The sequence below is a fragment of the Bombina bombina genome, chromosome 1 (assembly GCF_027579735.1).
Source record: "Bombina bombina isolate aBomBom1 chromosome 1, aBomBom1.pri, whole genome shotgun sequence".
Taxonomy (NCBI): Eukaryota; Metazoa; Chordata; class Amphibia; order Anura; family Bombinatoridae; genus Bombina; species Bombina bombina.
The window spans coordinates 1,287,483,103-1,287,510,225 of NC_069499.1; the positions used below are offsets into that span (position 1 = coordinate 1,287,483,103).

At 38.4% G+C, this 27,123-nt stretch overlaps 1 protein-coding gene across 1 annotated transcript in view; it reads left to right on the forward strand.

The window, feature by feature from the left end:
* Positions 1 to 27,123, forward strand: part of PEPD (peptidase D) — a 999,359-nt gene that overhangs the window by 749,431 nt on the left and 222,805 nt on the right. Inside the window, exon 11 of the mRNA XM_053701517.1 lies at positions 17,353 to 17,430. Coding sequence (XP_053557492.1) covers positions 17,353 to 17,430 — 78 coding nt within the window. The remainder of the gene's footprint in view (positions 1 to 17,352; positions 17,431 to 27,123) is intronic.

Here is a 27,123-nt window from a genome sequence, read left to right on the forward strand (position 1 = left end):
CACTACCCGCATGTTACCCGGCACCCCTCACCTATTACCCCCCTGACGGGTCTCCTTTGTGGGCCTACCAGATTCCCATCCACACGGCTGTGCTCAAGTAGGAATCCAGACAGTTTCAGACCTCTGGGCTACTTCTCCAACCCCGCGCTTCCTAACACTGGTAGAATTACAGACTGAACTATCTCTTACCAGACATATGACTTATGAATACACAAGGTTGAGAAGCTTCCTTATTAGCTGTGGATTTAAACCTGAACACCATCGGCCTCGCACATTTTGGGAAATAACTTGGCAACAAGCTACACAGACCCCTCTCAATCCATTATTCTCTAATAGGAAACTCAGATTCTGAGAATAAGCTTCCTCACTTACTCAAATGGGAATTATCCCTGAACATGACCATATCCCCACACACATGGCAACATGTAATATCCCTTACCAAGAAAGCCTTACACTGTGTTACCCTCTTTGAAACATACTACAAACTCCTAACGCACTGGTATCTCACCCCCACTAGACTCAATAAAATGTATGGATCCTCTTCACCCTGGTGCTGGCGCAATTGTGGGAAAAGAAGAGATTCTTTGCACATATGGTGGGACTGCCCCATATTAAAGCCCTTATGGAATAGCTGCTTTTGAACATTAGCTAGCTTAGGTATAATGCTCCCCAAAACCCCCTCAAATGCCCTTCTACACATTGGCATTCACAACCTACCCAAACATCAAGCATATCTATGCATTTATCTGCTAACAGCTACTAAAGCGGCAATAGCTAAATCCTGGAAAACCACAACTCCCCCAAAATGGTCCTATATCTTAAACTACATAGCATATATCCATAACATGGAGAAACATGTCTTTTACACTTTAAACAGCTCAGACCTGTTTGAATAAGTGTGGGCAGACTGGCAAACTCGCTATGAAACTACTTGGTCTCTGAATACTGTGACGAACGTAAGTTAGATATTCCTACATAGCTCACTCCTCAGATGGGAATCTTTTCTCTGCCTCTTGCACCTCACTCCACACTCTCCTTCCCTCCCTTCCTTTCCCCCTCCCTCCCTCACTTCTATGCTCATCTTAAAGAGTATAATATTATGTTTACTTTATACAAGGCACGTAAATACCAACCTCAAATGTTTGAATGGTTTAAATTGTTTACTCAGTTGTTATGTAGGAGCCTGCGTGCTCCAAGCACATTTCCTATTTTATTTTTGTATCTGAAGATAATTTATCTTAATAAAAATATTTAAAAAAAAAAAAGTGATAAGGGTACGCCTTCAAGGGATTAGGAATTTGAATATGGGCCTACCTAGGAGCTGTTTTAACTTTAAATTACAATTAAACAAAGACAATTTCCTAGTTAAAGTCTTGAAAAGTTGGTTTAAATTACAAGTCCTATCTGAATCCTGAAATTTTAATTTTGAATAGACTATCAATTTAAATGTCAAATTCAATGAGACAGTTAAATGGATTAACACCAGCTATTGAGAAGTAAACTAAACCAAATTACTTTATCTAATAGAGTTATAGAAGCAATAGAGAGTACTGTTATGTCACACGGACAATAAAAAATATTTTTTATGACCTTTATCATAAATAATATTTATAATTACTATATTTAACCATTTATAATTGAATACAAACAACTTTATATTGTTAGATGTTTATCAATAGTCGTTTTTTATACACTTAAGTATACATATAATTTGATTTTTTTTTGGTTAGTTGTTGGATACCATGATTTGTTACCATTTTTTGATTACTTTATGTCTTTTATATGTTATTTTAAAGCAATTTATATTTAAATAAAAAAAATTAAAAAATAAACAGTCAATGAATCTTTAATATTAAAAAAAAATAAAAAATCTACAGGTACAATTTGATAGACTTCCCTGACCTACATTCTGCATGGAATGTATTGAGATTAATTACCAAGACATTGGCACTATCTCAGGCTGAATATTTTAATTCAAAAGATAAGGTGTCATCTATGTGATGCATTATACCTCCCAATTTTCCTTATCATGGGAGTCTTGATTTCTATCCAAAAGGATTTATCACAATAAAACTGTTGTTTGTATAAGAAAATTGTAATGTTTTATAAGTACAGACACTGCTCATCTAGAAAAAAAAATGATCTCTTCATAACTGTTTAGTTAGGTTGTTAAATCCTTTTTATATCTGGATAACCTGGCAAGTGCTGTCAACATAGTCTCACTTTCAATTAAAGATTTTGTTTTGGAAGCAGTGTTCCTCTTGGATAATGTAGGTAGGTTTTCTGCTAATAAGGACATATGTGCTGCAAATAGAAAAAAAGAGATTCATGTCCTTCTCCAACATTTCCCCATCTAAGTTTTTTTTTCTTTTTTTTAAAAGTGTATGTGTGTGTGTGTGTATATATATATATATATATATATATATATATATATGAGTGTGTGTGTGTGTATATATATATATATATATATAGTTTTGCAGAATATCTAGTTTGATCTTTCATAAAATATAATTGTATTTTAACTTTTTTTTAATTAATTTTATTGATTTTTTACATAAAAAAATTTAGTATAGAATTAAAATTGTGCATCACAGGGGCTGAGCTACTTTTAGAAATGTCTGGAGTGATAAGTATGCCTATGTTCCTAACCTACGCTATCTAGTAAGGCCACGCGGTTGCTTACAAAAATATGCCATGAATCGACTGAGGTTACCATTAGCTGAGACTTGCGGCTTTTAAAACCTAGGAATAATCCCCCAGATTGATCGCTAGGAAAAGCAGAGATAATTGAGGACCCTCCTGTTTTACAATAATAACCTCAATTATAGAGGATATACCTTCAATACTGCATGTCCTCTTTTTAGAGTTTGAGAAATCGCTGATGCAAAAGATAGACTGTGCACTACACAATACTGATCTTGGAGACAAGAATTCCGATATTACTACACCGGAGACAGTAATTGGAGATGGACCCATGTGCTTAACTCGAGAATCAGCAGACTTAATAGTCACCACAGTCAACTACCACAATCCGGAGGATCTCCCTCTGTTTTGTGTTATTAGCACTATGGACAGTATAACCACATCCCACGAATGTGACATATGCTCTTTACAGGAGCAGAGAGATAATCTTATAGCGGCTACTATTACATCAGTGAGTGAGTTGAGTATGGGGCCTGAGCTACTGGATCACCCCCCTACCTGTATATTGAGCGGAACTCAGCAACATGATGCCTTCTTCAACTTCAGGATGTTGGCTGATTTAGGGAAGACTTGCCCATACCGCTTCCAGATCTACACCATTGATGGCTGCAGAGATAGTTGGAGGGACGCCATGCCCTGGAGAACCGGCGTGGGGTAGGATAATGCACCCTATCTAGAAAAGATCACTCAAATCTGCCCACACAGCCACCTATCTAGAGATCATGAGAACTCCACTAACTGGAATCTTACATGACGGCGTAGAAGGTCTGATATGCCAGATTTCCAGAGGTCTCTTAGACTTTTCAAGGGGAATGTATAGCTTACCATCCTACATTAGTTGTATATATATATAATATAACATGATTAGTGCATAACATGAGATTCTGTGTTACATCTGCTACATACTTTTATTTATGTACGTTTAGCCTGTTTATTATGTCTTTGTGTTCCTAGCAGGAAGTGCTCTCGCTGAGCTTACCTTGTTAATTAAGCTTAAATGTTACAACTATATCTTAGTTCTGTTAAACATGGCGCCTCCCATTGTTTGAAAAGTTGTATCAATTTGTTTGTTAGCTCATACTATGAGGATGGATTTATTTACCAATTCAATTACTCAGTCTTAAATTTATCTCCGGTAGGGGACGACAGCAGGTCTCCTTACTATAGCACTATATATATATACCTAAACTATCCCAGCTTTTTTAATAGTTGTTCTCTACACATATTAACTAATTTTATTTTTATATACACATGAGCATGATTCCACAAGTCTTATAGATCATATGCAATCTCTGTCCTACACATAATGAACATGAATAATAACCTTCTCATTCACCACATGGGGGTTCTCCCATAATTTTGTAACTTTTATTATTTGTACTGTTTAGTTTTTATGTTTGTGCAAGTGCTCTATGCTATCGTCTATTATCAGTCTTTACCAGGCCCGATCATATATGACCGTGACATCTAGGGGATCGCAGCTAACACTTGATGACAACTACTAAGGGGCATTAGTATGTTTTCAGCTACCCTAGATTTATAACCATTAACCGGTAGATGAATGTTAGGTATGTGTATGTATGTATGTATATATATATATATATATATATATATATATATATATATATATATATGTATATGAGTATGTAAGTATCTGTATCTATTTTATCCTGAAATAAAGGGAGTTGAAATACATATTTAGTCTATACTTCCATACAATTCATAGCTTTATAACATACGATTCTAGACTCCATTTGCATCTAGATAATTGCTAGTTATAAGGGACTTAACATTAGAGTCACATGCTAAAATTTTCTAGAGGTGAGAGATTTTTATCCTTTGTCTGGGGATGCTGGGCCCACACCCTCATGACAGACCTACATTATACAAAACTACTCCACCTCTTTATAAACTAACTACTTGACTTTACCTATGCTTTGAAGTCCATGTTATTTAGATACCATATGTTCTTACCCTGAGAGTTACTAGTTGGGTTTCAGACCTTTATATTATTACTTTTTGTAGTCAGTAGGGATCTAATGTCATTGGGATCTGTCTTTAAACTGCATGAGATGTTATCTCAGGAGAGGGCATGCTGGTGCATGGTTTCTAATCTCACATATTGTGTATTTGCTGTTATATGAAGCATACTGGCATAACTTAATGGACTGTGGCTGTGTATTTAACAGACAACAAACAAAACACTGTGAAATTAAAGTGAAAGTATACTTTAATTTTTTTTTCCCTTTATGTATTTCCAATTACTTTTTTCTTCCTAATGACACAGTGAGTCCATGGATCATCATCAATTACTGTTGGGAATATTACTCCTGGCCAGCAAAGCTGTTAAGTATCACTTCCCTTCCCACAAACCCTAGTCATTCTCTTTGCCTACGGTGCAAGGAGGAGGTGAATTTTTGGTGTTTGCTTATATCTCTTCAATCAAGATTTTATTATTTTGAAATCCAGAGTAGGTTTACTCTGAACTTCCTCTCAAGTCTGGGTGTAGCCGTACTCCTCGTTAGTCTCTTCAGTAGGGCAGTGGTGACTTTAAAGCAGTTAGGAACTTGTGCCTTGCTGCGTTTTGCTAACAGGTTTGCTGCCCTAAGTATTGAAAGCCAGAGTAGGCTTTCTCTGTCCGTTCTTGTTTCCTCAGGTCCCTGTGAGGAGAGGCCTCCTCTCATACCGGGTGAGCTGTCCTCCTGCTGGACAGCTGAATGTGCAGGTAAGTGCCTTTTGTCTTCTGGGGCTAGGAGGCAGGCACTACAGGACTTAATTTCTTTCTGTACCTTATGTGGGACACTACATCCATAATCTAGGATGTCTAATGACAGTGGGCAGGCACTTCATATGTGAAAGGGAGACTTAGGGTTTATCCTCCTTCAGGCAAGGAAGGGGTTAACCTTATATGCTGACTCAGTCAAACTTTTTAGGACCTTACAATTAGAACATTGTTGTGTGAGGTTAATCATTCCCTCATCCATTATTTGTGCATATAGCAAAGTCCCTTAAGGTTCTGCACGGAGCTAGAGGCACCTTTTCCTATGGGGCTATTTGAAGGTTTTATCTTCCACTTTTTAGTTAAGAGCAGACCTAAATTTATTATTTTTTTCCTAAAGGGAAAGGTCTGCAAGGGATTGGAAAATGTTCGCTCTCCTCTGTGTTTTGCTAAATACTTTCGCCAGAATTAAGCGCAGTACATATGTGTGCTTCACTTTCTGGACATTTTTAGTTCCCGCCTCCGTCTTCTCTGTGTCAAGTGCAACTCTTGGAAAATGTTCGCTGGCTGTTCCCTCAGTGACAAGCTGACAGCTTGTAGGAATTAGAGCGGGGGCGCTCAGAGATCAATTGTAACATATTGAATGTGAGTGCTCCTTTTTACAGCTAGCCTACTTTAAGGGCGTTCTCTAAGTTAGATATGTTTCCCCGCCTTGTTCTTGGGTTGAGAACAGCGCAGCGTTCTGGTTTCTGTATGTTTTTTAAACAGTTTTGTCAGAGAGCAGCTCAGATTTCCTCACGTTTAGAGGACATTACATTTGATATAGTAGTTGCCCTGTCAGAAACGTTTGTTTTCACATTCTATGTTTATGGCCATACTGTGTATTAAATATTTGATGTGTAAAAATTCTTAAGGTTATATACCACTTTTGTTAGTGGTAGATATTCATTTAGCCTTGGAACAGGGTCTGTTGTTGCAATCTGAGTGTCATGTCTCCCAGGATGATGCTGTTTCTCCTTAAACGTCCCAAGCCTCTATGGCGTCACATGCAGTGCCCTGCGATTCCTCTCAAGCACCTGGAGGAGTGTATTTGCCTACAGAATTTGCAGCTCAGGTACCCTCTGCGGTACCTACGGCTTTGTCTGTTTTTCCGTATCTACAGAGGAAATGCAAGAGGACATTAAAGTTTCAGATAGTACGGTTTCTGTTCCACATTCTGCTACACAGGTCGTTCTCTCTTCTAACTCTAGTGAGGAGGATTCGCCTGTAGTTTCTGAAGGTGGAGTCTCGGATTTGGGCAGTATAATTCCTGCTTCTGATGCTGAAGTGATCTCCTTTAGATGTGTGCTTAAACACCTTGTGTATTGTTAAAGGAGGTTTTTGGCTACTTGGACGACATTGATGCCCCCGTCGTTGTCAACCCTTGGAAGTTTAGTAAACTTGATCTTTTCAGTAATGTTCCTTTCTTCAGGGCAGGTTCTAGAAGTGCTATGAAATTTCTTTCATAGGAGTAGGAGACGCTAGGTATACCTTTCTCCCTGTCTCCAGTCCTTTTAAGGATTCTCCGGTTGCTGACTCCTTTAAATGCACGGTGTCCTAAGTAGAAGGGAACTTTTCTATCTGGAGGTTTAATTGTTCTTTTAGAGCAATGCCTTATTTGACTTGCTGTACTAGCCATGGGACATTAAGGCTGCTGTCTTGGCAGCCGAGTAACCTTCCTGTGGTTTAGTGGTACAGCTTAGGCTTTATAATTCCGCAGTTGCAGGTTCAATTCTTATATTTTCTCCTAATCAATGCTTCTGGCATCTCCTTTTGAGGTTGAGACCTTGTTGGGACTTGGTCTAGCAGAATTATCCTCTGACTGTAAGGGTGAAAGAGATTTTTTTTCTACCACATGTCAAGAGAATAAGACTGAAGAATGGTTTCCTTTTCCCTTTTTTGCTTAGTCATGCCTTTTGGAGTCCAATCCAAGATTTCCTCCCAGGGGCAGATTTTTCTTTCTAGGGTATCTGCAATCCAGGTTTGATGAGAGGCTTTCCTTGAACTGGATGTTCAGGATCTTCCTCTCTGGGAGTGACATTCACGGTCCTAGTTTGGGAACAGGATCTAGGTATTTACCTCACATAACTCAGATTCTGACGTTCAATCTCGAGTTTCTAAGTTTTCATCATCCTAGACAGACTTTTAGGTCTTGGGATATTGCAAGGGCTGTTTTCTGGATAATATATAGTTCAGGTGTCATCCTTACTGCGAGTTAACTCTCTTTTAAGAGATCTTGTCCAAACTTCTTTCCCAGGGAGGGGAAATTAATCTGGAGTAGGAGTACTTTGTTCCTTCCACAAGGGTCATTATATGAGTATACCTCCTCTATACCCTTAATGCACCCGATTCTGTCTGGTTATGCAGGGTCAGGCCTGGACAGTACCTGACTGGGAGAACGCCTGGGAAAACCAGGTGCGGTATGCTTGGTCCTTAATAGATTCTCTATTTAGGTGAGACTTTCTTCTCTCTGGTCTACTGTCTGGCCAACAGTGAGCCCTAGTGGTCCGGTAGCTAGCTTAGTCTCTTTGCTACCAGTAGATGAGGAATTCGGATCTAGCTACAGCTGATTTTCTCGCCTTTCATTGATTTAATATAGGATGGAATTGGTCTAATGGTTCCCATGGACATAATTTCCTTTGCTATTTTACATAGAAGGGAGATTTTTCTGATCTGTCTCAAAAGATAGATCAAGACTAGTCATGAGACTCTCTTCCATAGTATTTTTTCAGGGGTATCTAACTCAGGGTGCATGCTTCTGGAGATATTCCTGGGTAATGTGACCTTGATGCCAATCTGCTGGGCTAGTAAGCTGTCTGGGTTTTGTTTAAGGATTATGGACTCGGAAGTGTCTACCCTCCTCTTTAACATCTTGGAGTAGAGAGCAATTTGCAATGCTCTGATGGCTCAGGCTTTTGGTCTCAGTCGTCCTTAGCTTGGTTCCAGTCGGATATTATGACCTCATTGGGTTATTTCAACCACCAGGGAGGAACTAGGGGTTCCTTAGCCATGTAGGAGGTGATTTGTATTGTTCAGTGGGCGGAAGCCCACTATTGCTGTCTGTCCTCCATTTTTCAATGGTGGACAATTGGCTTCTGAACAGATAGATTTTTCATCCCGGGGAGTGGGTCCTCTTCCAGAGGTGTTTTCTAGGTTAACCCTCAGATAGTAGGTCCGGAGTTGGCTTCTGAGGGCATTTCGATAGTACACCAAGTTTCCTAGGTATGATTCTTGGTAAAGTGATCCACTGACCGCCCTGATAGATGCTGGCATTTTTCTTTTGTTTGTTCACCTTACACAAGTCATTGCTCGTATTCAGCAGGAGGGAGCGGCTGTGTTTCTATTAGCCTCTGTGTGACCTCGCAAAGACCTGGTATGCAGACTTAGTGGTAATGTCATCTCTCCACTTTGGAGACTGTCTCTGAGGATGGACCTTCTGAGCAGGGTCCCTTTCTTCATCTAAATCTCTTTTCTCTGATGCTGCCTGTTTGGAGATTGAATGCTTGGTTTTGTCTAAGCATGGGTTTTATAAATCGGTCATTGAGACAATGACTCCGGCTTGTAGGCCAGTTTCTATGGAATCCAAGGGCTACTCTTGGAGTGGAGTCAGGATTCCTAGATTTTGGTCCTGTCTCCAGGATATCTGGAGAAGGGTTTGTCAGTCAGTACCCCGAAGGGTCAGATTTCTGCATTGTATATTTTTGCTACATAAGCATCTGGCGGACAGGCCAAATGTGCATTTTTTTGTGAGGCCTTGGTCGGAATCGGGCTTGTGTTTAAGTCGGTTGCTCTACCTTGGAGCCTAACCTTGTTTTTAAAGTTTTGTGGCAGGCTCTGTTTGAGCCTTTTCATTCTATAGATATTGATTTGTTATCTTGGAAGACTATCTCTTCTGCTCAGAGAGTCTCTGAATTCACAGCTTGACAGTGTGATTCGCCATATCTTATCTTTCTTGCCGATGAGGTGATTTTTTTTTGTACTAACTTAGGTTTCTTTTCGGATAGGAAAATTTCAGGAAATTGTTGTTCCTTCTCTATGCCCTAGTCCATCTTCTCATAAGGAACGTTGGTGGCATAACTTGAATGATGTGCGTGCTCTTATTTTCTATCTACAGACGACTACGTTTTTTCGCCAGTCTTCTGTTTGTTTCTCTGGGATTTGTAAAGGTTAGAAAGCTTCTGCTACTTTTCTTTCCCTTTGGTGAGATGTATTATTTGTTTGGTTTATGAGACTGCTAACCAGCAGCCCCCTGAGAGAATTACAGCTCATTCCATTAGGACTGTCTTTGCTTCTTGGGTTTCAAAAATGAAGCTTCTGGGGAACGGATTTGCAAGGTTGCATTTTTTGCATAATTTTTCCAAATGTTCAAATTTGATATTTTTGTCTCGACTGAGGCTTCTTTTTGGAGAAAGGTTCTTCAAGCAGTGGTGCCTTCTGTTTAGGTTGCCTGTCTCGTCCCTCCCTTATCATCTGTGTCCTCTAGAATGGGTGTTGATTCCCAACAGTAATTGATGATGATTTGTGGACTCACCGTGTCATTAGTAAGAAAACAAAATTTATGCTTACCTGATAAATGTATTTATTTCTTGATACAGTGAGTCCATGGCCCTCCCTGTTTTTCAGACAGTTTTTTTGTATTTAATCCTCAGGCACCTCTGCACCTTGAGTTACTTCCTTTCTCTCCTTTCCCTTGGTCGAATAACTGAAGTTTGTGGGAAGGGAATTGATGCTTAAAAGGACACTGAACCCAAATTTTTTCTTTTGTGATTCAGATAGAGCATGCAATTTTAAGCAACAGTAAATTAGAAAGTTGCTTAAAATTGCATGCTCTATCTGAATTACAAAAGAAAAAATGTGGGTTTAGTGTCCATTTAACAGCTTTGCTGTGGTGCTTTTTGCCTCCTCCTGCTGGCCAGGAGTGATATTCCCAACAGTAATTGATGATGATCCGTGGACGCACCGTGTCAAGAAAGAAAGAAATTTATCAGGTAAGCATAAATTTCATTTTTACCAGCTGCAGAGTATAAAATGTATGAGATTTGCTTTTTTAAGGCTTATTTGTGTACAGTTGTATGCAAAAGTTTAGGTACCCCTGACAATTTCCATGATTTGCATTTATAAATAATTGGGTGTTTGGATCAGCAATTTTATTTTGATCTATCAAGTAACTGAAGGACACAGTAATATTTCAATAGTGAAATGAGGTTTATTGGATTAACAGAAAATGTGCAATATGCATCAAAACGAAATAAGACAGGTGCATAAATTTGGGCACCCCCAACAGAAATATCACATCAATATTTAGTAGAGCCTCTTTTAGCAGAAATAACAGCCTCTAGATGCTTCCTTTAGCCTGTAATGAGTGTCTGGATTCTGGATGAAGGAATTTTGGACCATTCCTCCTTGCAAAACATCTCCAGTTCAGTTAGGTTTGATGGTTGCTGTGCATGGACAGCCCGCTTAAAATCACCCCACAGATTTTCAATTATATTCAGGTCTGGGCACTGGGATGACTATTCCAGAACATTGTACTTGTTCCTCTGCATAAATGCCAGAGTAGATTTTGAGCAGTGTTTTAGGTTGTTGTCTTGTTGAAGTATCCAGCCCAGCGTAACTTCAACTTTGTGACTGATTCCTCAACATTATTCTCAAGTATCTGCTGATATTGAGTGGAATCTATGCAACCCTCAACTTTAACAAGATTCCCAGTACCGACACTGACCACACAGCCCTACAGCTTGATGGAGCATCCACCAAATTTTACTGTAGGTAGCAAGTGTTTGTCTAGGAACGCTGTGTTCTTTTGCCGCCATGCATAACGCCCCTTGTTATTACCAAATAACTCAATCTTTGTTTCGTCAGTCCACAGCCCCTTCTTCCAAAATGAAGCTAGCTTGTCCAAATGTGCGTTTGCATACCTCAAGCCACTCTGTTTTTGGCGTGTTTGCAGAAAAGGCTTCTTCCGCATCACTCTCCCATACAGCTTCTCCTTGTGCATAGTGCTCTGAATTGTTCAACGATGCACAGTGAAACCATCTGCAGCAAGATGATGTTGTAGGTCTTTGGAGGTGGTATGTGGGTTGTTTTTTACCGTTCTCACCATCCTTTGCCTTTGCCTCTCCGATATTTTACTTGGCCTGCCACTTCTGGCCTTAACAAGAACTGTGCCTGTGGTCTTTCATTTCCTCACTATGTTCCTCACAGTGGACACTGACAGCTTAAATCTCTGCAATAGCTTTTTGTAGCCTTACCCTAAACCATAATGTTGAACAATCTTTGTTTTCAGGTCATTCGAGAGTTGTTTTGAGGCCCCCATGTTGCCACTCTTCAGAGGAGTGTCAAAGAGAACAACAACTTGCAATTGGCCACCTTAAATACCTTTTCTCATGATTGGATGCACCTGTCTATGAAGTTCAAGGCTTAATGGGCTCACCAAACCAATTGTGTGTTCCAATTAATCAGTGCTAGGTAGTTACAGGTATTCAAATCAACAAAATTACAAGGGTGCCCAAATTTAAACACCGGTCTAATTTCGTTTTGATGCATATTGCACATTTTCTGTTAATCCAATAAACCTAATTTCACTACTGAAATATTACTGTGTCCCTCAGTTATCTGATAGATCAAATTAAAATTGCTGATCCAAACACCCAATTATTTATAAATGAAAATCATGGAAATTGTCAGGGGTGCCTAAACTTTTGCATACAACTGTATATGAATTAGCTGATTTTGTTTTGAAGCCACAACTTAATAAAATGGGTTGAGCTTGTAGGTATAATCAGATCTCATTACTTTATCACAATGTGTACATATAACTGCTTCTTTATCTTATATCTGTCCACAAACCAATCACCAGTACTTGGAGAGAACAATAGAAAATTAACGTTTTATTACCTTATATCTTCTATAACCCACTGGGAGTGTAATTTCTTCTACTAGCTGTGTTAACACAGCTTGGTCTTGAGGCCAAAAACTTTCACAATGTGTGGGGGTACCACAGGCTAAATCAACAATTTCAAATGCCAATAAAATGGTAATGGAAACACTTGTAAACAATTTAATACACTCCAGCAGGTAAAGTGGATCATTGGGAACAAATTAAAGCTGAGAAAAAATTTGAGTAAACTGTCATTTTGAATTTAGCCAACTATTGTGTTTGTGAAGCAATAGCTTTTCAGGATAAATGATGGAGTTCCTTTGCTATCAATAATTATTTTTTCTGAAAAAGAGACACTCCCCTTCCTCAGACAAACAAAAAATAATTGCAAGTGGCAATTTAAACTGTTAGCCCCTCCCCCAATGAGAGGAATTGCGCCAAAACCGTAGTCATGACAATCCTCAGACAACAATAACAACATCAATGCATATACATCATAAAAGTGCAAGTGCAAAAACAAAATTCTTACATCATATCTGCTCAATAATGATGTGTATATATCTCATGTTAAAGAGATGTGAAAAAAATGTGAAAAAGCATGATATGGTATTATCGTGTGGACAACTGTGTTACTAGAACAGGTTATACAGCTTCATATTCCCCCTACTGAGGGGTTAATGTGTCAATTTAAATGGCATAAATCTAATGCTGGGCCTGATCCTCATGTGCATAGCAAACCCACTGGCTTATACATATAGGGATTTCAGCTTAGTTTACTTACTTTCAGGGTGAGGCTTCTAACTTCTTTAAATTGCCACTAGCTTTAAATTGCCACTTGTGATTCATTTTGATTTTGCAATATGCAAGATAAAATACTAAATAGAAAGTGCAAAGCTTAAATATAGTTGTAATTAAAAGTTAATCTGAAGTGTAAAGTGATATAAAATACAAAGCACAAAGTATAAATGCAGCAAAACTCTCATGTCATGCAGCGCTATATTGCATTGGTCTCTCCTTCACATACAGAAGTGCAGGGAACTCCCCTTGGAGAAGTATAGCAAAATCTTAATTTTCAAAATTTCACTAGGGATCTTGCAATGCTGGAGGACCATTTTAGAATATCTCACATGAGCAGAGAGATTTTGAATATCAGGCCCTAAGAAACTGTGCCTTTCAATGACTCTTCCAGAGGGCATGGTAAATAGTTTGATTGACAACAAATGCTGGGCCCCATGACAAGTATTTTCAATACAACTCGAGCAATACAGCCAAAGTTTATATATTTAGCTGCGACAGTGTGACACATTATTTCAGGGCTGTTCTCCAGGTCACACTATGAAATGGAAATCACTTCTTTGATCACAGAAGTTAAGAAATCTGCAGCATATTTGATTCATCATATTTAATAACTAGTGTGGTTCTGTATCATTAAAACCATTTAATTGTGGGGGGCGGAGTTGACTACCAAAGCGGTCAGACATGCTCTTTAGGAGCTCCTGCTAATCACACTATTTATAGGCACTAATGAATGATTACTTACAATTTTCAAGATCTATGTTGAAGACCACAATAAGATATGTTTGTTATTAACCATAACAAACAGAATTTGGAACCTATGTTGTGACTATAGTCCTGACTTATAGTCTTTTGGAAGACCACATGCATGCCGCATACTACTATTGCTAATAAGACCAAAGAGGCCAATATGGTTAGATCTGCAGCTCATGGTGTCTAAGCTGCCGCATATTCTCTTCACCCGGAGTTCTGGGATAAGCCAGTTGAGCTACCTTGGACCTATGCTTAAGTCTGGATATGAGTCAGAGGGGAACATGGCGGATGTGGATGTCTGGGGGAAAAAAGTCTTATAACTTTTCAAGACATCCTTTCATAGATTGGAATTGCAGCTAGTCAAACTATTCACAGATATAATATCTTGCTACACAGGGGCAAAGAAATCCTAATGTGTCAGATATTGCATTTGCCACGACCTCTGATGTCCTTTTAAACGAGGTTGAGGAACCAACCCATGCTGTGGTGGAGGTGCCGGTGTCGCTAGAAGCTAGAATTTCAGATGGCGAGACACTCATTTACTGACCCTGAGCTTGTGGCTGGATCGAGAGATGTGAGCTGCATTATTGATACCGTCTGGGACTCTATTGATCATAAGGCCATAGAGTATGCTGAAAAGGTACAGGAACATGAACTTCTCTACCCCTTACTTAAGACCCCTACAGCAGACTACAAGGGCAACTGCGGAAGACTCAGAGTAGAAGAGCCACCATTTTTATGTACCCGGGTCATTCAACGGAAATCCCTCATGATTTGGGATTTAGACTTGTTACCTAACTCTTCCGCTTGGTGGTCTGGTGTGGGCTGACTAGGCTAAAGACCTTTTTGTTAGATCATTTTCAAATCTGACAATGTTCCTCTTAACTAATGAAGATATACATATCTGATATTCATATATCCCCAGTATTTGAGTGCAGAATAGCTCAGTAGAGAGAAAAAGGCTCTTAGCCGAAACGCATTGAATCTGAGCTCTCGATTGCAGAACACAAGGACAGCAGAAGAATTTGTTACCCTATCACACCCGAGGTTGATTAATACCTCACTGTAAGGAAACGGAAACCGCAAGGAGCACTATAAAGAAAAGGCGGATGCTGGGAACAGCACAGGATCTGGTAACTGCAGAATACTACACTGGAGATAAGATATCCGACGCCAGTATACCAAAAGCCAGTAGACACACCAGACAGGAACCCGAACCTATTTAACCAACACCACAGTGCACTGTGAGTATACCACCAGACAATCATCTAAGACTCACCTGAAGTAACAGGTACATTTTGAACTCTCTACACAGAAGAATACCTACATCCAGCAAAATATCTGTGCGCTTTATATATACAGCCTCTCTTTAATTGTACGCTAAAGATTTTAACCACACGCTAATTGAAGCGATACTAAACATCTTAGTTGTATCACGTATAATAGTGATATCACCGGATACACACTTTGGCCCATTTGGGAACTTATATCGGTGTATTACAAACACTTTTGGACGCTGCAATCTCCCTGGTCTGCATATTATTATGTCACTAGATGTGCATAAACCTATATGATTACTGTTTTTAATACATTTTTTATTTTATTTTTACCACTTATGTATATACATTTCAATATTGTTACATTGTAGCTATTACTGACTGCCTCTTGACACCGGTGTCTTTTTTCATGCTTAGATAATATATCTTTCTTGCCTATTAATAAATTGATGATACCTGTTTAGACTTACATTGTGTATCTTATTTACAATCTTTTTTCCACTATCCTATCATGCATGGTAGCAATATGCTTTAATAGAACCTATCCATCACAGGTCAATTTACATCATTTGATACTCTTAGGTCATACACACCTGATCATAACATATCTTATTTCATAGGGAAGCAACATTCATTTGCGCCACCTCTGAGATCTACATACATATATATATATATACTTGCTATATATATATATATATATATATATATATATATATGTACTCTCTCTGCAGCTATTTCTATGTCCACATTTACCATGTAATCTTACCTTCTTTGTATGTTTTATAACTTCAATAAAAATATTTAAATAAAAAAAAAACATTTATTATTGGGATAAACACAATGTTATAGTTTTTATATACAAAAGTATTAAAAACATAGTTTATATTTATGACAAATATAAAATATCAATGTTATCTTTTTACTATGTAGTAACTCCTAATTTACAAAACATTGGTGTTTTGAAGGGACGCTCTTGCAATGGGGAGAGGGTCTATTTAGGTCTATGTAACACACTAATATAGATACATCAGACTGGTTTAGAAGGCATGAATGTAAATGAGCGAATCACTGATATTATGGAAGATAAGCAATATGTTATTCAGTATTATGCTAGATTAATTATAGAAGTTGTTTGATTTTGAGAATCAGATATAAATCTAACTTCAATGTTTATTAATATATATCATGAAATGTCTCTTGGTTTGCACAGGTATTTTGATGTTTGCTTTTCCCCATGTGATTTACTTTACCTCATTTCATAAAGAGTCAAGGGGCTATTTTTTTTCTCTGCTCCATCTAAAAGAGAGTGTTATAAAATGTATTACAATTCTTTCATTGTTTTGTCTTTCTTTTTGTTTATCTTGTACTCACTGTAACACTAATTTAAAGGGACATGAAAGCCAATGTTTTTTCGTTCAGGATTCAGATAGAGCATACGATTTTAAACAACTTTTCAATTTACTTATATTACTTATATGATCAAGTTTGCTTTATTTTTTTGGTATCTACTGGGAGCTAGTTGAAAACAACAGATAGGCCAATGGCAAGAGGTATCTATGTACATCCACCAATCGGCAGCTAGCTCCCAGTAGTGCACTGCTGCTCCTAAGCCTAAATAGGCATGCTTTTCAACAATGGATACCAAGAGAACAAAGAAAATGAGATAACAGAAGTAAATTGGAAAGTTGTTAAACATAGCTTGCTCTGTCAGCATCATTTAATTTTACATTTACCGTCCCTTTAAATCATTTTGTTTCCCCTTGTAATATTCAGCTGCTCTATATGAGCTTTGCATGTGGTAAGTGTGTAGGAAAGCAACATGAAGAAATAAGAATTGGAATTGATGTGCACTCGAGAGCATTTTGCAGAATCAAATACCTAAGTAAAAGCCTGTTATGTAAAAAAGGTTCTTATTTTAAAACGCACTAATACATATCCATATATTTAAAGCTGTTATTGGTCTCTCAGCGTATGTAATATATTGCCAGTGTTGGAACTTGCTTCATGTGTACAGAGGAAAAATAATGCCTATAACACTGAAATACACTGAAATACAAAATGAATTATTCCAAAGGTGTGTTCAGTTACTCTGTGTAATTAGGTAAAGGACAATTTACACTAGAAGCTATCGATCTTATCGTATCAGTAATTTTACAGAAAATATTTTGTTTTTTCTTTCGTTTCAGTGGTGACAATTCATCTGTCCTACATTATGGACATGCAGGGGCACCTAATGACAAGACCCTACAGGATGGAGATATGTGGTAAGCTTGTAATATTTATTCTGTACCTATAACCATATGTATATAAATGTATAAGTAAATATCCATCATTTTATATATATATATATATATATATATATATATATATATATATATATATATATCATCCGGTAAAAAGGAAAGGCTTAGGCTACTTTTTTTAAGCACTTTGCCAAAATAAAACTATTAAATGCCCTTAGAGTGTAAGTCTCGTCAATTTTTTTAAACCTCCTATAAGATCCCTGTGTTAGCCCCTATAAAGATAAATGAGACTTACATTGTTTAGTAGCTGGGAAAACGTTTGTGCAGGAGATGTGCTGCAGTAATGGGGCAGGCAAAGAACAAATCCTGATTACAGAAACAGAGGAATGCCATGACAGGTGGGGCAAAACAGGAACAGGTACACCCGTAACATCATAACTGAATAAACAGGCACTAAATAGCGCATTCACAGAGCTGGCAGCGATATCTCTGATACTCTTCTTAGCAATGTCAGAAGAACACCCAGGTGAACACTTTAAGGTTATCTGTCAGCTAGTCCTGCCACCCTCTGTACACTCCTTACCCAAATCAGACCCCTGGACCAGACCTCCTATCAGACTCCTGGCTCAGCTGTTCATTACCTTAATCAGACCTCATATCACATTCCTGTCCATGCAGCCCCTTTGTTAGCCGCATACTCATATCAGGCTTCAGGTTAGACTACAGGACCTACATCCCAATACCCACAGTAGATTTTAGACCAGTTCTGACCCTGCAACTCTATACCCATATTACACCTCAGATCAGGCCCCTGGGTCTGCAGCCCCATACCCAAATCAACCGTCAGATAAGAGTCCATGACATGCATCTCTATATGCATATCAGACCTAAGATCAGGCTGAAGGGTTGGCCCTGCAACTCCAGTATCAGCCCACAGACTACAGATACTACTTTTTACTCTTCAACCCCATACCAAAATAAGACCTAAGCCCCTTCCTTAACTTAAACATCAGCAGTACTAGGTCTGTGTGGCAGCTGGCAAGCACAAGGTCTTGAGGTTATGGGAGTTGTAGTAAGGAGTGGGGTGCAGCAGCTAGGGGGTTTAAGCTTAGCAGCCACTCACAGGGCTTTGCTGGTAGGATCAGCAGCTCTGGGTCTGACAGAAACCTTAGATGTCATGCAAAATCACTGCTTATACAAAGTGTGGCACTGTTGTATTAGCTTTCTGACCCCAGTCCTAAACTTTATCACATCAGTAGCTATCATGCATTTGTTAATTGTAGGCTTTGACTATTGCAACATTCTCTTTTAGACAGAAATGCAACGTAACAAACACTAAGCCTTTATTATCTTAAAATTCTGGGATGTGACAACCAATCAGAAGAGATACGGTTAACCTATATAGCATTTGGGAAAGAAGGGAGAAGGAACATAAAATGAGAACTATTTCTCAACATTTTCAAGAATGTGTATGTAGGCAGGATAGTGAAGTACTGAGTTTATAACAGTTAAAGGGACAGTCTGCAATAGAATTTTTTTTTTTTTTAAAGACACAGCCAACATGGTTATATTAATACACTTTTTACCTCTGTGATTACCTTGTGTCTAAGCATCTTCTGACAGCCCCCTGATTATATGACTTTTTATTTATTATCTATTGACTTGCATTTAGTACTGTGTTGGGCTGACTCTTAAATAACTCCACGGGGTGAACACTATGTTATCTCTATGGCCCACATGAACTAGCAGTCTCTTGTTGTGAAAAGCTTATAAAAAAGCTTATAAAAAAGCATGTGATAAGAGCCTGTCTGTAATGGCTTAGAAACAGGAAGACATATAGAGGTTTAAATGTTATAAACTATATTAGTACAGGGAGTGCAGAATTATTAGGCAAATAAGTATTTTGACCACATCATCCTCTTTATGCATGTTGTCTTACTCCAAGCTGTATAGGCTCGAAAGCCTACTACCAATTAAGCATATTAGGTGATGTGCATCTCTGTAATGAGAAGGGGTGTGGTCTAATGACATCAACATCCTATATCAGGTGTGCATAATTATTAGGCAACTTCCTTTCCTTTGGCAAAATGGGTCAAAAGAAGGACTTGACAGGCTCAGAAAAGTCAAAAATAGTGAGATATCTTGCAGAGGGATGCAGCACTTCTAAAATTGCAAAGCTTCTGAAGCGTGATCATCGAACAATCAAGCGTTTCATTCAAAATAGTCAACAGGGTCGCAAGAAGCGTGTGGAAAAACCAAGGCGCAAAATAACTGCCCATGAACTGAGAAAAGTCAAGCGTGCAGCTGCCAAGATGCCACTTGCCACCAGTTTGGCCATATTTCAGAGCTGCAACATCACTGGAGTGCCCAAAAGCACAAGGTGTGCAATACTCAGAGACATGGCCAAGGTAAGAAAGGCTGAAAGACGACCACCACTGAACAAGACACACAAGCTGAAACGTCAAGACTGGGCCAAGAAATATCTCATGACTGATTTTTCTAAGGTTTTATGGACTGATGAAATGAGAGTGAGTCTTGATGGGCCAGATGGATGGGCCCGTGGCTGGATTGGTAAAGGGCAATGAGCTCCAGTCCAACTCAGACACCAGCAAGGTGGAGGTGGAGTACTGGTTTGGGCTGGTATCATCAAAGATGAGCTTGTGGGGCCTTTTCGGGTTGAGGATGGAGTCAAGCTCAACTCCCAGTCCTACTGCCAGTTTCTGGAAGACACCTTCTTCAAGCAGTGGTACAGGAAGAAGTCTGCATCCTTCAAGAAAAACATGATTTTCATGCAGGACAATGCTCCATTACACGCGTCCAAGTACTCCACAGCGTGGCTGGCAAGAAAGGGTATAAAAGAAGAAAATATAATGACATGGCCTCCTTGTTGTCCTGATCTGAACCCCATTGAGAACCTGTGGTCCATCATCAAATGTGAGATTTACAAGGAGGGAAAACAGTACACCTCTCTGAACAGTGTCTGGGAGGCTGTGGTTGCTGCTGCACGCAATGTTGATGGTGAACAGATCAAAACACTGACAGAATCCATGGATGGCAGGCTTTTGAGTGTCCTTGCAAAGAAAGGTGGCTATATTGGTCACTGATTTGTTTTTGAATGTCAGAAATGTATATTTGTGAATGTTGAGATGTTATATTGGTTTCACTGGTAGAAATAAATAATTGAAATAGGTATATATTTGTTTTTTGTTAAGTTGCCTAATAATTATGCACAGTAATAGTCACCTGCACACACAGATATCCCCCTAAAATAGCTATAACTAAAAACAAACTAAAAACTACTTCCAAAACTATTCAGCTTTGATATTAATGAGTTTTTTGGGTTCATTGAGAACATGGTTGTTGTTCAATAATAAAATTAATCCTCAAAAATACAACTTGCCTAATAATTCTGCACTCCCTGTATAACAATGTTGGTTGTGCAAAGCTGGGGAATACGTAGTAAAGGCATTATATATATATATATAACAATTTTAGTGTTGACTATCCCTTTAATAATTCAGCTTTATTTCAAATCTAACACTAGTTAAAGTTCCCCACTATGATACGATATGACTTTGTTCAGGTACGTGCTATAAGTGCATGGCCTCTCATTGTGCACAGCTACTTGGTCCTTTTTTTATTTCTAATAATATTATCAGGTATTTGTAGAGCGCCAACAGATTCTGCAGCGCTAAGTATTTTAGCATTATATTGCAACGTGTTTCTCCTTCACATCCAGAACTTGACATAACTGGATAAACAGGTCTCAAGTTAAAACTTATATACTGCTTATATAAGCTCACCATAGCAGAGAGCTTTAGATCATCAGGCTCTATGTCCCATCTTTTGATGGCAAATATTTCCTACAAATAGAAGGGACCGCTATGGGCACGAGGTTTGCACCTAGCTATGCCAATCTTTTTATGGGTGACTGAGAAGACCAGTTCTTTGGCAGTAATTGCTACAGTGCAAACCTTGTGCTCTATAAGAGATACATAGATGACATACTGATAGTATGGAGAGGGACAGAACTAGAACTGACTCGTATGTTTGATAAAATGAATGTCAACTCCAAAGGCCTTAATTTCACCTATAATTATAGTAAAGAAAAAATAGTATTCTTAGACTTAGAGATCATGGCCTCCATTACAAATGCAGCGTTGCCCGCAAAATCCTCCGCCGCCAGATTTTACGAGATTTTGGTATTACATATATGGCGTAGCATACAAGTTATGCACGTATATTTCACCCGTCGGCCGCAATCATTACCCGCATAGGCTAACATAGAACCGCGTCGCAAATCGGTTTCCAATATCCAGCGCAAGGACTTAGGTGGCGAAAATGGAGAAATATTACTCCATTTTTCCTTGCCATAAAAGGCAGCCGCAGCATGCCTTGCGCTGAGTATGGGAGCACCGTAACTTCCGAAAATGCCTGCAAAAATAAACTAAAAACACCTAACGCATGCGCAATGTCTATCTACCTGTCAACCGCAATCCCCCACCGCTATAACTAATAAAGTCTATTAACCCCTAAACCGCCATAGCCCACAACGCAATCAACCTAATCAAGTATTAACCCCAAAACCGCCATAGCCCACATATTCATATTTTAGCATTTTTATGAATTAGCACATTTTATGAATTCATCTTTTTACAAGTATTGGGAGACGTCCCACTTTTATATGTACTTTTCCATTGTGATTTAAATATTGTAATTATCATATAAACTATCCAGTCCAGATGTTATTAAATCCTTTATAGTATCTTTAGCCTTGGGCACACTCACTAGCTTTTTTTTTTCACTTATTTATTGTTTCCCTAATAGAGAAGGAGTTAGGGCAAGTGTAGTGTGTGATACTTTTAGCTAAGCACATTTTCTTTGTATATCGCATTTATTACTGTGTTGTGCTGACTCTTAAATATCTCCACGGGGTGAACACAATGTTATCTATATGGCCCGCATGAACTAGCAGTCTCTTGTTGTGAAAAGCTTATATAAAAAGCATGTGATAAGAGGTTGTCTGTAATGGCTTAGAAACAGGAAGACATTTTGAGGTTTAAAAACTATATTAATATAACAATGTTGGTTGTGCAAAGGAATAGGTAGTGAAGGCATTATCTATCTTTTTAAACAATAAAAATATTAGTGTTGACTGTCCCTTTAATAATTGTATTTATTAAATTTAATAAAATTTATTAAAAAAGCTTTATTTCAAATCTAACACTATTTAAAGTTCCCCACTATGATACAATATGACGATATGACTTTGTTCAGGTAGGTGCTATAAGTGCATGGCCTCTGTAAAAAGTAATTAATTGTGCACAGCTACTTGGTCCTTTTTTTATTTCTAATAATATTATCAGGTATTTGTAGAGCGCCAACAGATTCTGCAGCGCTACGTTTTGCAGCATTATATTGCAACGTGTTTCTCCTTCACATCCAGAACTTGGCATAACTGGATAAACAGGTCTCAAGTTAAAACTTAGACTGCTTATATAATTTCACCATAACAGAGGGCTTTAGATCATCAGGCCCTATGTCCCAGAAATGATGCCCAACCACTGATGTAAATAGCTCTAAAGGAAAAGGACACATTTTTTCATACAGGTGGTGAGAGTCCATGATCCTATATTTGCTGGGAATTACTATTCTCTAACACTAGGAAGAGACAAAGGTTCTCAAAGCCCAATAAAACCACACCCACCTCACACATACCTCAGTCTTTACTTTGTCACTGCTGAAGGTGGTTGAAAAATGAAGATGTGCATTTGATTCTTCAGAGAGAGTGGTTTTCAGTCTATATTCAGGCCCTGTTTCTGCTCAGAGTACAGTGCTTGTCATAGGGATGTATGTGAGGTATGGTTTGCGATTCTTTTGTCACTTCATGGGAAACTTTCATAAACCCTCTATAATTGGTCACAGAGACTTGTCTTTTGCCTCCTTTTATAGATCTACAATATACTCCTATTCCATAACCTCTGCTGATATGTTTCAGTACTGGTTTGGCTGTCTGCTGCTTGTTTGCTAGTGGGCGAGTGTCTAGTAGTAACATAATTTATGTTTAAATGATTTTTATTAAGATTTTCTGAGTTTACAAATAAAAAAGAAAAATATTTTCACAGGTTTTTACAAGTTGTATATCATTGGTGTTGTCAACGAACAGTTTACATAAACTTGCTAAGAGAGTTCTCTCAGAGCCGTTATTCTCCTGCTTAAATTGTAAATAAATACAAACATTATACAACGTTGGTATCAAATGTTTAAAGGGCCACTGTAAGTAAAAATTTACTATGCCTATTACGAATTAACTGCCCTAAATAAGTCTTTTCTCAATATCATCTCATCACGATATATTCACAATATATCCGAAATCTTTTTTTCTAATTGTATTGATTTCCAAACCCACTCTGTGGGTATCCTTAGCTCCTTTCCAATCCTTGTTTAATACCTAGGTTTCAAAATGGCGCTTAAAAATAGTTATGTGCAACGTCACTCCCTGAAAGACTGGCTGGAACATAGTAGACCCGCTCTATGTAGCTATGGGTAACTTCGGCTTCACTTATTTAAAGTGCGCATGCGCAATTGAGCTGAATTTATGCGCATGCTTATTAGGATCGATTAGGCAGTTAACGATATGCATAAAATCGCAATTTGATAGGTTAGTAATTTTCAACTCGTAGTCTCGAAAATTATGGCTGAAAAAGGTGATGTCATGGCCGAATAAGAAATATGAAATATTAAACGTTAGGATGCTTTGTTTTTAAGAAAATATATGTCAGTAAGTTTTAATATATGATTCTTAAATATAATCTGTTCGTTGTTTGTATTCAAAATCGTAAAAGAAAGTAATCCTTTAAGTATTTAAATAAACCATTCTCAGTCACATGTGGAGTTAAAAGATAAAAATATGGACCTTATGAGTTTGAAGGAGTTCTATTCTGTGGATGTTATTATTTCTATTTTCAGAATACATTATACATGGTTCCCATATTTGTTGAAAGCTATCTTTCTGGTCTAAGAGGTCTGCTGATATGCTAGATAGTTGAAAAATGTATTCAAGTACAATAAGGTTAAAGGATGGTATATGCCTCTTCCAGTAGGGGGCTATATTTAATCTAGTAGCTGTGCAGATAATCATGGTTAGCTTATTTCCTTTAGGAGTTAAGCTTGGGACTGGTCTGTGAAGAAGGGCTTGTTCGGAGGTAAGTTTTGTTTGTTAAATATAGAGCTTAATAGGGCAGAAGTTTGGGTCCAAATCTGTAAGTTTGATGAGTATTCCCACCACATATGTAGATAGGTGCCTCTATCCCCACAGCCACTAAAACAGGTAGTAGAGTTCTCCTGTTTGCTACTGTGTAATTGTAGAAGGTTTAGGCCGTTTTCCTTCAGATTAGCACTGAGGGTAAAAGAGCAGCCTCTGACTATTGTGTTTACCCATTCAGCCTGATCCCAATTGATATTGAGTTCTGTTTCCCATTTTTGCATATAGGGTTCTTTATTTTCTTTAGTTAAGGTATTGAATGAAGGGTATAACCTAGTGATAGCGCTCTTGGGCCTATTTTTAGATAAGCATAAGGTCTCGAAATAGGTTGGAGTATCAGGGTTTTTTGAGTGTAATAATGTCTGAACCCTAGCTCTAAGTTGTAAATAATGAAACCATCCGTGTTTGTCAGTAGGGTCTAGTTCTGTGTATTGATTGTAAGGCATAACTGGAAGTTCTTCCAATGAGAGGGTCTTGTTGTTTTACTTGCCCACATTAATTTATATATGGGGTTATTTGTATTAGATCAGCCTCTACTTATATCCATCTTATTTTGTCATGTAAATTATGCCATAGTGATGTTTGTGCGATCCTGGCTGCGAAGTAATAGGAAGTCAGGTGGTAAACACCCAATCCATCGTCTTTCTTATGTTTTGTTAAGGTAACTCTATTGATTCTGGGTCTCTTTCTCCCCCCCCCCCCCCCCATATAAATTGTATGATCTCTTTTTGTAATTGGTGGAGCTTGGCTACTGGAACCAATACAGATAATGTTTGAAAAAGGTAAAGTAGTTTGGGTAAAATGGTCATCTTAGCTACCTCCATTCTGCCATTAAAGGATATATTTTCTTTAGTCCAGTTGTTTAGGAGTTTCCTAATTTGTATAAACATTGGCTTGTAGTTGAGTGAGAAGAGAGAATTGATGTTATTTGAAAGGGTGATTCCCAGGTATTTAAGGCCTTTCTTCGCCCAAGAGAATACAAAATTCTCAAGAAGTTTTTTTTTGTCTCAGGAGGAAGATGTCCCTCGCACTTATCCTCATTTAATTTATATCCCGAAATTTACCCAAATTTTTGGATCAATTGATAAAGTATAGGTAATGATAATAAAGGTTTTGTGATGGATAGGATGACATAATCCACAAATAATGCAATCTTATAAGTAAAATCTCCCACCTCAATTCCTGAAATATCTGGGCAATTTCTTATTTGGGCCGCCAATGGCTCTATACATAAAGCAAAGAGTAGGGGAGATAATGGGCAGCCCTGTCTTATTGGTAACATAATTTATTTATATTTAGACACACTATAACTATGTTATGGGCACTTTTTTTAAGTTTATATATATTTGCTAATATACAGAGCCTTGGGACAGAGTTCTTTACTTTTTGCTATTTGCACGCGCCTGCTTTTTTGGTGCGCTTAGTTTGTTTTCTTTCTAATGACACGGTGAGTCCACGGATCATCATCAATTACTGTTGGGAATATCACTCCTGGCCAGCAGGAGGAGGCAAAGAGCACCACAGCAGAGCTGTTAAGTATCACTTCCCTTCCCACAAACCCCAGTCATTCTCTTTGCCTCTTGTGCAAGGAGGAGGTGAAATAATTAGGAGTCCTGATTAAGATTCCTCTATCAAGATTTTTTTATTTTGAAGACAGGGCAGGATTTCTCTGATCTTCCATCACAATTTGGGTATAGCTGTACTCCACGTTAGTCTCTTCAGCAGGGCTGTGGTAGCTTTAAAGCAGTTGGGAACTTGTAAAGTGTGCTTTTCCTAACATGTTGCTGTCCTGGTATAGAAAGCCTGAGTAGGTTTACTCTGTCTTTCTTTTTACACAGGTCTCTGTGAGGAGCGGCATCCTCTCATACTTTGTGAGTCGTATGACTAGAATGCAGGTAAGTGCCTTTTGTTCTTCTGGTGCTAAAAGGCTGGCACTGAAGGGGTTAAGACCCTCTGCTTTTAAATGGGACATATCCTTTTTGGGATGATTACGGCAGTGGCAGGTACATTATGCATGAGACATGGAGACTGTTGTCCCCCTTCACAAAGAGGAAGGAGTTAACTACCTTGGGCAAATTTCTTATATATTGGGACTATTGAATCATTATTGTAAAGTGGGCAACCCTTTTTTTTTTCATTCCCTGGTTCATCGGGTGCATGATACAGGGACTGTTTGGTGAGTGTGATTGGCGCCATTTTTAAACATTGTGGTGTATATGCAGGGATTTCCCAGCTCCGCTGTTAATACCCTTAAGGGAGCAGTGCGAGGGCTAAAGCTCCTGCTTCCTTTAATATGATTTTGTCATGCTCGTTTCCCATCTAAGACCTACAAAATGCCTCATCTTAGAGGGAGATTGTCAGGTTAGGTTAAGTCCGGAATCAGACCCAATAGCTGAGTGAATTAAAATAACACTCAGCACACTGAGTAAAACCCAGGACGTGACCCAACG